Source organism: Rhinoraja longicauda, chromosome 4, assembly GCF_053455715.1.
Source record: "Rhinoraja longicauda isolate Sanriku21f chromosome 4, sRhiLon1.1, whole genome shotgun sequence".
Taxonomy (NCBI): domain Eukaryota; kingdom Metazoa; phylum Chordata; class Chondrichthyes; order Rajiformes; family Arhynchobatidae; genus Rhinoraja; species Rhinoraja longicauda.
Window position 1 is genome coordinate 66412309 of NC_135956.1, and position 13247 is coordinate 66425555.

The 13247-nt window shown below is 42.4% G+C and overlaps 1 protein-coding gene across 2 annotated transcripts in view; it reads right to left on the bottom strand.

The window, feature by feature from the left end:
* The window catches only part of mlh1 (mutL homolog 1, colon cancer, nonpolyposis type 2 (E. coli)), a 40656-nt gene that overhangs the window by 17979 nt on the left and 9430 nt on the right, over nucleotides 1–13247 (bottom strand). For both annotated transcript variants that reach the window (XM_078397916.1, XM_078397917.1), the window contains exons 4-10: nucleotides 11559–11657; nucleotides 8109–8182; nucleotides 6327–6399; nucleotides 5258–5349; nucleotides 3459–3501; nucleotides 1665–1753; nucleotides 728–840 (exon numbers count right to left, since the gene is read on the bottom strand). In XM_078397916.1, the coding sequence (XP_078254042.1) occupies nucleotides 728–840; nucleotides 1665–1753; nucleotides 3459–3501; nucleotides 5258–5349; nucleotides 6327–6399; nucleotides 8109–8182; nucleotides 11559–11657 (583 nt within the window). The remainder of the gene's footprint in view (nucleotides 1–727; nucleotides 841–1664; nucleotides 1754–3458; nucleotides 3502–5257; nucleotides 5350–6326; nucleotides 6400–8108; nucleotides 8183–11558; nucleotides 11658–13247) is intronic.

A 13247-nucleotide genomic window follows, 5' to 3' on the forward strand; every position in this document is an offset into this window, starting at 1 on the left:
CCAACCTCTCCATACAGCTCAGGGCCTCAAGTCCTGGCAACATCGTCGTATATTTTCTCTGTGCTCTTTCCAGCTGAACAAGATCTTTCCAAGAGCAGGATGACCAAAATTGAACGCAATGCTCCAAATGTGGCTTCACGACAAAAGCCTTCATGACCACCCTATCGACTTATGATGCCACTTTCAAGGAAATATATAACTGCACTCCCAGATCCCTCTGCTCTACAATACTCTGAGGTTAATGGACCATTGAAAAGAACCATTGAACTTCCCAGAACCCTGCCTTTCACTGTGCAGGTTCTGTCCTGGTTGGACTTCCCAAAATGCAACACCTTGCACTTACCTGCATTAAACTCCATCAACCATTCCTCGTCCCACTTGTCTAACTGATCAAGATCCTGCTGCAATTTTTGATAACCACCTTTGCTATCTACAATACCACCCACTCTAGTAGAGTAATTCCTCTCCCGGTACTCAGACCAGTCCAAACGAAGCACATTTCAGACAATCATACAAGAATGTCCAATTTGCTCCAATCTTGATTTTTTCATTATTAGCCTCTAGTTGCCCTCTATGTTCTCGACATCAGAGAAAGAGTGTGCTAGGAATGGAATGCTACAGTTCCAAGCTTTTCAGTGAATGGGATAGAATCTGATGGAAATTAAAATCAAAACAATGGGCAAACAGAAAAATAAATTACTTCTAACAGCACAAAATGCTCACTTACGATTTATGAAGAGCAAAAAGATGCATTTTTTCACAGAATAATTGGCATTGGATATATAACCTTTCATTCTTAAAGCTAATTTTGGTTCTTCAAAGGACACCTCAATTAATTCCCTGTAATGGAAATAAAACAGCATGAAATTCATAGTCATAGTGTTTTTAAATTGCCCTGATATGGATAATGAACCTGAAGTGGTTTAACATCTATCATAAGCAAATAGATATTCATGGCCAATATCAAATGAGTCGAGCGTCCTTCAGCCTAGATACCACAAGAACACTGAAATGTAACACATCGTAAAATGGTTACTGGAAAATTAGAGTGTTTGCTCTTTCAACTAGCAAACAGCAACTATTGTTTTAAGTTACCGACCAGAAGATGGCCCCATTACCATTAACACCAATTAGCAGTGGAGAGAAAATATAAATGTTCAATGGATCTCTACACCAATTTGGTAATGCCAAGTTTAAGACTTTGTACTGGGCACATAGTGAGAAACTAACTAGCTGATGAGCAAGCTCCGTAACTACAGACAACATGTTTAAATGCGGATAAGGCATCAGCTTGTTGAGGAGGTTCCTCACATCATTGGAGATGCAAGTTCAATCCTGATAAATGGATGGTGTTTCTCCATGTGACTGCATGGGATTCTTCTGGGTGTTCTGGTTTCCTTGCACATCCCAAAGACCTGTGCATTGGTAGGTTAATTAGTCAAATAACCGATTGCCCTTAGTGTGTAGCTGAGTGATAGCATCTGAGTGGAGCTGATCAGAATGTAGGAGGAATATAAAGGATTAATGATTGGTCTAACTGGGTGGTTGATGGTTAATGCAAACAAAGTGGCCAAAGGGACTGGCTTTGTACGGGATCATTACGATTCTTGAATGAACAAGGTAACTGGCAACATTTATAAACATACAACCTGAACTGGCCATACCTGGTCACAGCATTTCCAAAGATTGTTCGAATATTGTCAAGCGTTGAGGCGTTGGGCAATGTTCTCACGTCAGGAGCAGTTTCACCTTGCTAAATAAAGAACACCAAACACACAAACAATTAACACTTTTCACAACTGCAACAATCAAAGATGTAAACCTCTTGCTTTCCAAACAAAATCCAGCCGCATGCTGCCAGTAGTTTCAGCAAGAGAAGCAATTAAATTACTAGATAAACACACAAAAGGGAAGGGAATAGACGATGATAGGATTGAATGAACAGTAGTGGGAGGCAGTTTAGTTTAGTTCAGTTTAGAGATACAGTGCGGAAACAGGCCCTTCGGCCCACGCCAATCAGTGGTCCCAGCACATTAACACTATCCAACACACACTCGGGACAATTTACACATACACCAAGCCAATTAACCTACAAACCTGTACGTCTTTGGAGTGCAGCACGACTAATCTGATCACTGCTTCCAAGCTGTACATTCAATTTATGGAATCTATTTGTCCATCTGAAGATGTTGTGCCCAGTTTGTATTTCTGTGATGGTCACTTGCTCCCTACAATATTTTGCAGATGGGTTTGGTGGTAACTAAACAGCTCTGGGAAATCCACACACTTCCAAATCATTACAAGGAGTCCCACAGGAGAACTGTCACTGCATGCCAAAGATTAGATTTCATGATAATACGAGACTAGTTTGTTTCTGCCTGTTTTCCAAAACAGCACAAGCCATGTGTCAGGTTTTGGTCCTCAATAGCGTTAAGCTTGTGCCTCTTTCTTTAATGCGCATGACCTGCCTTTTGTTTCCAGTATTTTTTTTTAAGGTTTGCAAGTTCTGCAGTTTTTCATTTTCATTTAATGTAAAGCTTAAAGCTTTTGCCTGCATGCATTCTAATCTATATATATGAATTCTTGATCAAGAATGTCTCCCTACAACACGATTTGAATTTTTTTATTTCCTCTCTACTTGAAAGAGGGGTAAATAAACAGAATGATATGGTTGTCTGTGTGTGCATAAATCATCGAAATTTAGTCCAGAAATGGTCGCAGCAATGAACAGAATCCCATGTTTCTTAAATCAAGGCTCAGGGGCAGCGGTAGAGTTGCTGTCTTAAAGCGCCGATGACCTGGGTTCGATCCTGACTACGGGTGCTGTCTGTATGGAGTTTGTACGTTCTCCCCATGACAGCGTGGGTTTTCTCCGAGATCTTCAGTTTCTTCCCACTCCAAAGGCGTACAGGTTTGTAAATTAATTGGCTTGGTATAATTGCAAATTGTCCCTTGTGTGTATAGGGCAATGTTAATGTGTGGGGATCGCTGGTCGGTGCGGACTCGGTGGGCTGAAGGGCCTGTTTCCGTGCGGTATCTCGAAACTAAACTAAAAAAGTACGCAAGCAAAAAATTTACAAAGGACATTTGCTAACGGGCTTGGCCAAAATAGGAGCATTATTTCCAGTTCTGGACACTTTATAACAGAGGTGAGGAGAGGTTACAGTTGAAATTGATCAGAATGATTCCAGGAAAGAGGAGCTTTAGCTGAAAGGGTAGAGAGGAGAAGTTGGAGTTATTTACCTTGGCACAAAGATCAAGCAAGGATCAGATAGAGGGATTTAAAATCATGTCGGCAAATCAAGTTACAATTCTATGTACTTATCACTTATTTTAGCCGCAATAATAGAATGAATGATTGCTGAACATAATGAGGAAGATGGTTGAAATGACCTTTTCTGTTTTTTGAGATTCAATTAATTCAAGAGGAAACAATTGCCCACCCATTCGGTACTCACCTTCTTCACAGTGAAACTCACTCTTGAATTATGAATTGCATACCTGTAAGATAAGGTTAACCAAGATTTCAATAAAACACAAATTGATTTTCAAACAATCACCTCCCCTCATCCAACTAGTTTTAAAAGAAACTTTATTTTACAAAGCAGGTTGTGAAGTCTGTGTTCATCTGCCCAAAGCAATAACAAACATAACCAGTATAATAAAAATAAATCGTTGGATATCCAGGTCAAACATAATTTCTCCATAAGATGATACATGAGCATAATAGTGAAAATTATTTTTCTATTTCGACAGACCAACTGGAAGGGATTCTTTTCCTGCAAGAAGTCATCCTGGTTGTACGACAAGCATGTCAGAGGAGTTGCAGAACGATGCAAGGAATCCAATGTTACAACAGTCTGATGCTTTGATTTCAGTGACAGTGGAGAGCTTGGCATGGGCGTGGAACCAACATCCTGACAACGACCGACAGTTTCACTTGAATTGGTGTTTCCCGAGATTTGGGAAACACCAGGAGCAAGGTTTAAACTGTTCAAGTGTGAAGCTGCCAGCTTCTAACTTAAAATGTCCAAATTACCGCCTGGTGCTGCTGAGCATTATTAAATTGGATTGATTGTGATTCAGTTATAGATTTATAATCTTTTCTTCAATATGATCTGACCTGATCTCATCTGCAGAATGTTAGACACAAGGAATTGCAGATGCTGGTTTACACAACGCAGCGTGTATGTCTGTCCATCTCGAGCATGGATAGGCAACAGTTTGGGTCGGGACCCTTCTTCAGACTGATTGCAGTAAGGGGTGGCGTGAGAAAGTTGGAAGAGTGGTGGGGATGGGACAAAGTCTGGCAAGTGACCTGGCAGGTGAGGGGGTGTTTTAATAGGCGGGTGGTTGGTGAAAGGCCAGAGAAGAAAAGACAAAAAGTGTGAGTTAAGGATAGGTGTGAATTGTGAAGGAAGCAGAAGGAATAAAGGTGGAAGGGGATGAGGGGAAGGGGAGAAATACGCACGTCCAGGTGGGCACAGGAAGGATTACTTTCCTCGCCTCCCAGTTGCTGACCATTTTAACTCTTTTTCCCATTCCCACACTGACCATTCTGTCCTGGGCCTCCTCCATTGCCAAATTGAGGCCTTACACAAACTGGAGGAACAGTCCTCACATTCCGCTTCGGTAGCTTGCAATCGACTTCCTGGTAGGAAGTCATGATGCAGCTCCACAAGACTTTTAGTTGGGCTGCATCTGGAGTATTGTGTGCAGTTCTGATCGCCCCATTACAGGATGGATGCTGAGGCTTTGGAGAGGATGCAGAGGAGGTTTACCAGAATGCTGCCTGGATTTGAGGGATTCCGTTACGAGAGATTGGATTATTTTCTCTGGAACATCAGAGGTTGAGGGAAGACTTAATATACAAATATATAAAATTATGAGAGGCATAAATAGGGTGGGCAATCAGAATATTTTTCCTAGGCTGGAAATGTCCAACACTAGAAGGCATACCTATAAGGCGAGAGGGGGAGGTTTAATGGCATTTTTTTTATTATTACACAGACTAATGGGGGAACCTGGAACACATTGCTAAGGGTGTTGTTTTTGAAGAGATACACACTGGGTTAATCTAGCACATTTTTTTGTATAAACCAGCATCTGCAATTCCTTGTGTCTAACATTCTGCAGATGAGATCAGGTCAGATATTGAAGAAAAGATTATAAAGATAATTTCATTTATAAAGCAATGAATTCCATTAAAACTGAGCTGCTCAGGCTAAATCAAGAATATTAATACAATTCTTAAAACCTGCTCACAACTTCCACGATTTTGGAAAACTCATCACTGGGATTTTTCAAAGCCCTCCTTCGTGTGGCAAGATTGTAGAAGAGGTCTTCCACCTGCAAGCATATGTCAACGTCATGTCACTGCACTAAATATTCCAATAGCACTTCAATAAATCACTATCAATATATTTGGGCCAAGTGGTTTTAAGGACAAACTGAGCTGTGACATAACTAAACTGTGTCATGGGTGGTGGGTGTATGGAACAAGCTGCCAGAGGAGGTCGTTGAAGCAGGGACTATCCCAACATTTAAGAAACAGTTAGACAGGTACATGGATAGGACAGGTTTGGAGGGATATGGACCAAATGCGGGCAGATGGGACAAGTGTAGCTGGGACATGTTGGCCGGAACTGTGATACAACTATGAACTGTGATACAGAATGTAGTTCTGGGAACTATAATTTATGATAAGAGGCATAGATAAGGTAGATAATCAAAATCTTTTTTCCCATGTTAGAAGTATCAAAAATAAGACTGCTTGGACTTAAGGTGTGAGGAAAAGAAGATGGTGAAAAAGGTCAGCATAACATCGTGGAACCAAGGACTCTTAATGATAGAGGAGTCAGGGGGTATGGGGAGAAGGCAGGAACGGGGTACTGATTGTGAATGATTAGCCATGATCACATTGAATGGCGGAGCTGGCTCAAAGGGCCGAATGGCCTCCTCCTGCACCTATTGTCTATTGACTCGTTTCTATGTTATACAACCATTACTGTTTCCTAGGCATCCACCCAAAGCCCATCAAATCCTTTCCACAGTGAACAAAATTGGATGTATTATTTCAATTGTAGTCCAAAGTGCATTGTACAGGTTCAAAATAGAGTTTGTTCTTACTGCTTTTAACTGTACCATAATAACAATTCTCTCAATATTTGAGAGGTGCCCACAACTCTTATGAAAGAAAAAGAAAGGAGACAAAGTTGCATAAAAGTCAGATGGAAATTGGTTGCTTTCAAATGGAGCCCGAAGGGAGGAACAAAGATAGAGAAACATCATAAGAAAAAAAAAAGTAGTATTAAAGAGAGACGTACTGTTATCTGTGTGCCTTGGTTTCCAGCACATGGTTTTGGAGGAGCTTTTAATTTCCCGTCACAGTAATTGCATCTTCCAAAAAAAAAAGCAAGTTTATACAAATTGCAAGAAAACAAACATAATTAAACTACTATCCCCTTTCTTCATTACTGCCTCAAGCAAAACAGCAGTTGAGGAACTTCCCATTGATGCTCATTCCATGAAGCTGCATCAGCTGGGTGCAGACATCGGGGATTGGCTACCAAGTTCTCATCCTGTAAGGGCTGCACATGGCACAGCAGTAGAGTTGCTGCCTTACAGCGCCAAAGACACAGGTTCGACCCTGACTACAGGTGCTGTTTGTGCAAACAGGAGTTTGTACGTTCTCCCTGTGACCATGTGGGTTTTCTCTGGGTGCTCCGGTTTCTTTTAGATTTTTTTTAGATTTTAGAGATACAGCACGGAAACAGGCCCTTCGGCCCACCGGGTCCGCGCCGCCCAGCGATCCCCGCACATTAACACTATCCTACACAAACTAGGGACAATTTTTACATTTACCCAGCCAATTAACCTACATACCTGTACGTCTTTGGAGTGTGGGAGGAAACCGAAGATCTCGGAGGAAACCCACGCAGGTCACGGGGAGAACATACAAACTCCGTACAGACGGCGCCCGTAGTCAGGATCGAACCCAAGTCTCCGGCGCTGCATTCGCTGTAAGGCAGTAACTATACCGCTGCGCCATCGTGCCGCCGTTTCCTCTGACATTCCAAAGACATGCAGGTGTGTAGGTTAATCGGCGTCTGCAAATTGCCCCCAGTGTGTAGGATGCAAAACTGGGATAACATTGAACTAATGTACGGGTGGTTGTTGGTCGGTACGGACTTGGTCGACCAAAATGTTTGTTTCTAGGCTATATCTCTAAATTACTTGTGGACAACTCGCATCTGGATGGCTGGTTCCAAAAATAATCCTCTTACCTCGTCTAGTTTGGTGATGTAGCATGGAAACAGGCCCTTTGGCCCACCTTGTCAATGCCGACCATTGATCACTCTAGTTCGATGTTATCCCACGTTCGTATCCACTCCGGACTATACTAGGGGCAATTTACAGAGGCCAATTAACCTACAAACCTACACATCTTTGGGATGTTAGACGACATCTTTAGTCAGAGGGATTTATTGCCACGGAAGGCTGTGGATGTTCTTAATGGATATCCGTACGGCAGAGAAAGATAGATTCTTGATTCGTACGAGTGTTAGGGGGAGAAGGCAGGAGAATGGGGTTAAGAGGGAAGGTAGATCAGCTATGATTGAATGGCAGAGTAGACTTGATGGGCTGAATGGCTTAATTTTGCTCCTATCACTTATGAACTGTCAGCATCCAGTAGAAACCCATGCGCTCACAGGGAGAGTGCAAACTCCACACAAACAGCACCCAAGGTCAGGAATGAACGCAGGTCTCTGGTGCTGTGGGGAAGCAGCTCTACCAGTTGTGCCACTGTTCTCCCTCAAGTGCTGGCAAAAAAACAAAATGCATTCTTTCTCCTTCTGAAAATAATGCATTTTCTGGTTGCTTTAAGTAACCCCCTATTGACCAGTCCAACCAGATCATCAGCCATCACAGAACATTTCCTTAGATCACGTCATCAACACAATTTCATTCTCAGGTCCAAGAGGAACGTCATAAAGAACAAATCCACAAATCTCCGTCGTGCTCCCCACGATTCTCTGGCCACAAAGTTCCAAATGTTCCAAAAGGACCCTCATTTTTAAACAGCACTGGAAAATAAAATTATTTACCTCAATGCGCACTTCCCATCAGCAGTTTTGGTCGTCACAGTGACATGTGCCACATGGCTTATGCTGGCAAGAGCCTAAAAATGAGGAAGTATTCTCATAAGGTAATGCATTCATACTTCACATTAGCACCAACAACATAGCCTGAAAGATATTCTCAATTGGTAGAACTTATCAAGAGACCAACTCCCCATGACATTCACCAGTAATGACCAAAGATTGATACAAAATGCAAAAGCAGAAATGGCATGGGGACTCAACAAACTTGCCAGAGGCTATGCTAATGGGCAGAGCTCTTGACTATACTGTGATTGATGGTATTGCAAAATGGAGCACAAATTGTTGACACAACAGTAAACATGGGCAGTGTTTTTGAGACACAAGAAACTGCTGATGCTGGAATCCTGAGCAAAAATCAAAGTTTGTGGAGGGAAATGGACAGACGACATTTCGGATTGGAACCCTTCTTCGGACTGATGAAATAAACATACAGCACAAAAACAGGTTCTTGGGGCCCAACTTCCCCAAGCTGATCGAAATGCCCTGTCTACAACAGTCCCACCCATCCGCGTTTGCTCATATCCCTCCAACCTTTCCTATCAAGGAACCTGTCCAAATGTCTTTTAAATATGATTATAGCACCTGCCTCAACTATTTCCTCTGGGGACTCGTTCCAATTACCCACCAACCTCTGTGTGAGTTGGTGGGAGGAAGCTGCTAAAGCTAGCTAGGCTAGGGGTGAGGAAAAGTAGACATAGAAACCGCAGATGCTGGGATCTTAGAGCAAAAAACACAAAGTGCTGGAATAACTCAGCAGGTCAGATAGTAATTCTGGAGAACATGGATAGAACTACAGTACATGAACAAGCTGAACGTGATGCATAACGTCCGCATTCCTACCTGTTTACATGTCTGTCTAAATGCCTCTTAAACGTTGCTATCTAATTCAGTGGCAGGAGCAAGTCCTGCAATAAATTTTATTCAATCACCAATGTATTATTTTACTTTTCAGGTTAAAAAGTAGTGTTAACGCCAAGAATGGATGGATCCTAAGCTATATTTTTCCACTCTTCAGTAAAAGATTTGAGACCAGAATTTATTTTGTTACAATAGTTTTTCTTCTTTGAGGGCCAAAAGCAATAGGTTGTGATGAATTGGGTAACTCAGCAGCAGGATAATAACTGGACGTTCTCTTCTGTCTTCTCCCAGGATTGCCATCATGCTGAAGTTAATGCCAAAAACTGTCAGTCAGGCAACATCCATGGTGAGGATTAAGGTCAATAATTTTTCATCGGGACATGACGTTGAGAAAAACAAGAATATCTTTAAAAGGGAAAACATAGGGTGCTGGAGTAGCTCAGCGGGACAGACGGTATCTCAGGAGAACACGCTTAGATGACATTTCGGGTCAGAACCCTTCTTCAGACACTCGTTTCTTAGAGTGTTTTTAAGTTGCAGAATACTATTCAATTCAATGACACATCACTTCCAAGATGCCTCATCCAAACTAATCCAACCTGCCTGTTTGCCCCATATCCCCCTAAACCTTTTCTGTCCATGTTACTGTCCAAATGTCTTTTAGATATTGTTATAGGTTCTGCCACAACTACCTTCCCCGGCAGCTCATTCCATACACCCTATGTGTGAAATAGATGGCCCTCAGATTTCTATTTCCCCTCTCTCCTTAAACCTATGTCTTCTTGTTCTTGATTTTCCTACCCAGGGGGCGGGGGGAATCATTTAATAGGAACGTGAGGAGTAACTTTTTTTTTTACACAAAGGGTGGTGGGTGCATGGAAAGAACTGCCAGGGGAGGTAGTTGTGGCAGGTACTATCGCAATGTTTAAGAAGAATTTGGACAGGTACATGGATAGGTTAGGTTTAGAGGGACATGGGTGAATTGCAGGCACCCTATTTTCTATGTTTCTAATTACCCCCAAACAGTTCAGTCACAATCTTGCAAGTGATTGAACTGAATGATACAGCTTGGAAACTGCCCTTCAGCCCATTGAGTCCACGCTGACTATCAATGCCCGCTCACAATAGTTCTATGTTAGCTTTTCGCAACCACTTCTTACACTGGGCCTAATTTACAGAGGCCAATCAAACGACAAACCCAGAGATCTTTGGGATGTGGAAAGAAATCGGAGCATCCGGAGGAAACCGTCACACAGGGAATGTGCAAATTCCGCACCCGACAGCTCCGGAAGTCAGGATCAAGACTGGTGTAGATGGGTTATGTTGGTCGGCACAGGCAAGTTGAGTCAAAGGTCCTGTTTCCATGCTGTATGGCTATCTCTTTCAATAAAGGCCAAAATCCATTAGCCTTAATTACTTGCTGTATCTACTTACTAAATTGTTGTTTCATGAACTAGGACCCCCAGATCCATCCAGAGTACAACAATTTGTCAACCCACCCCATTTAAATAATATTTTAGTCATGCCTTAAATGCTTTTTGCAACATTGCTCAGTGCTAAAATAATACATACAATAATGGTAATTCTCCAATTGCCATTTCAATTGGGGATCTTATAGGGGCGATCTTATAGAAACGTACAAAATTCTTAAGGGGTTGGACAGGCTAGAGGCAGGAAGATTGTTCCCGATGTTGGGGAAGTCCAGAACAAGGGGTTTAAGGATAAGGGGGAAGTCTTTTAGGACCGAGATGAGAACGTTTTTTTCACACAGAGAGTGGTGAATCTGTGGAATTCTCTGCCACAGAAGGTAGTTGAGGCCAGTTCATTGGCTATATTTAAGAGGGAGTTAGATGTGGGCCTTGTGGCTAAAGGGATCAGGGGGTATGGAGAGAAGGCAGGTACGGGATACTGAGTTGGATGATCAGCCATGATCATATTGAATGGCGGTGCAGGCTCGAAGGGCCGAATGGCCTACTCCTGCACCTATTTTCTATGTTTCTAATTACCCCCAAACAGTTCAGTCACAATCTTGCAAGTGATTGATTGAACTGAATGATACAGCTTGGAAACTGCCCTTCAGCCCATTGAGTCCACGCTGACTATCAATGCCCGCTCACAATAGTTCTATGTTACCTTTTCGCAACCACTCCTTACACTGGGCCTAATTTACAGAGGCCAATCAAACGACAAACCCAGAGATCTTTGGGATGTGGAAAGAAATCGGAGCATCCGGAGGAAACCATCACACAGGGAATGTGCAAATTCCGCACCCGACAGCTCCGGAAGTCAGGATCAAGCCTGGGTCACTGGCAGCAGCAGCTCTACCTGCTGTACTATTGCGTCACTTTAGCGACTATTACAGTATTTAAAAATATTAAAATCTACTATGAATTGATGGATTGATTTCAAGCAGCTGGCAAATATTTGTTTATTCTTCGGGAATCAATTACAGACTACACAATAAAATAAGATACTTACAGGCACGAACAGACAAAGAACAGAATGATATGGACCACAATCAACTTTGAAACATACCTCCCCTCTAAATCCGTAAGTGCAGATGCTGGCAAGATCTTCAAATTTCTGTAACTTGCTTGTAGTAAATCTTTCGCAAAGTATTTCCAAATCTTCCTTCTGTTAATGAAGAAAGATGACACATTGTGGAAAATAAAACATAGTGGGGAAAACAACCCACATTTAAACTTTTAAAAAACTTTAAAATTACAGCTTTTGAGTCAAACAGGCAGTTCCACAATGGAAAGATGGCAAATGATAATCAGTTGGGAAAATGAGTGGTGCAATGGCAGATGGAATATAATCCTGATGAATTCAAGATGACGCATTTTGGCAGGATTAGTAAGAGTGGAACATTCACAAGATGGCCTGAGAAGAGTACTGATCATCAGAGAGATCTCAATGTACGTCCAGAGATCCCTGGATCCCTACCTATGTCAGCATAGGTAGATAGGTTGGTGAAGGCAGCATGTGAAATGCTTGGCTTCATTAGCTGGGGCATAGAATACAAGAGCAGGGATCTCTTGGTGCAGTTTGATAAACCATTGGTTTGTGCACAGCTGGACTACTGTGTGCACCACACTTTCGGAAGGATGAGATTGCACTGGAGAGATACTTCAGACCTAGAGGGTGGTTCGAACTTGGAACAGACTGCCCACATGTGTTGTAGAGGCAAGTACTCTTACAACTTTTTAGTAGAATTTAGATAAGCACTTGAATCCCCAAGGTATGGAATGTTATAGGTCTGAGTAAATGGTTACTTGATCAGCATGAACATAAAGGGCTAAAAGGCCCGTTTCTGAGTTATATTTACCATGACCCCCCCTCTTTGTCAGCTGCCTCAATAACTTTAAGGACCCAATTAATTTTTCAGTTCTCCTGGTCTCCTGTTCTGAGTCGGTCCATTTATTTGTGCCCATTATGCTAAAAGATTTTGCAAAATCCATCTTATCACACTGGATTTCCTGCTCGTCACTGAACGAAGCCACTGCCCACCTCAACCATGGACAGATGAAACAGATGAAACAATTGCAGTTAAAATGAAATTGGAACACTTTCCAGAACCTGGGGCCACAGTTTAAGAGTAAGGGGTAGGCCATTTAGAACAGAGATGAGGAAAAACTTTTTCAGTCAGAGAGTTGTGAATCTGTGGAATTCTCTGCCTCAGAGGGCAGTGGAGGCCAATTCTCTGAATACATTCAAGAGAGAGCTAGATAGAGCTCTTAAGGATAGCGGAGTCAGGGGGTATGGGGAGAAAGCAGGAACGGGGTACTGATTGAGAATGATCAGCCAGGGAGTGCTGGCTCGAGGGGCCGAATGGCCTACTCCTGCACCTATTGTCTATTGACTTTAATCTGTCAGTGATGGAAAGTTAAACCAGGCCAGAACATGCACAGTGAATGCAGAGCCGTAGACTGTTATTGAATAGTGAGGACACAAAGTGCTGGGGTGCTGAAGTTGATCTCATTGAGGCGTACAAAATGATGAGATGAATAGATCGGGTAAATGCACATTGTTATCCAGAGTTGGGTAAATCGAGAATCAGAGAACAAAGGTTTGAGGTGAGGGGAAGGTGAGGGAGGTGAGGTGAGGGAACCTGAGGGGTAACTTTATTTTTTTACACACACCAGGTGGTGTGTGTATGAAACCAGCTGCAGGAGTAGGTAGTTGAGGCAGGGACTATCACAATGTTTAAGAAACATGCAGACA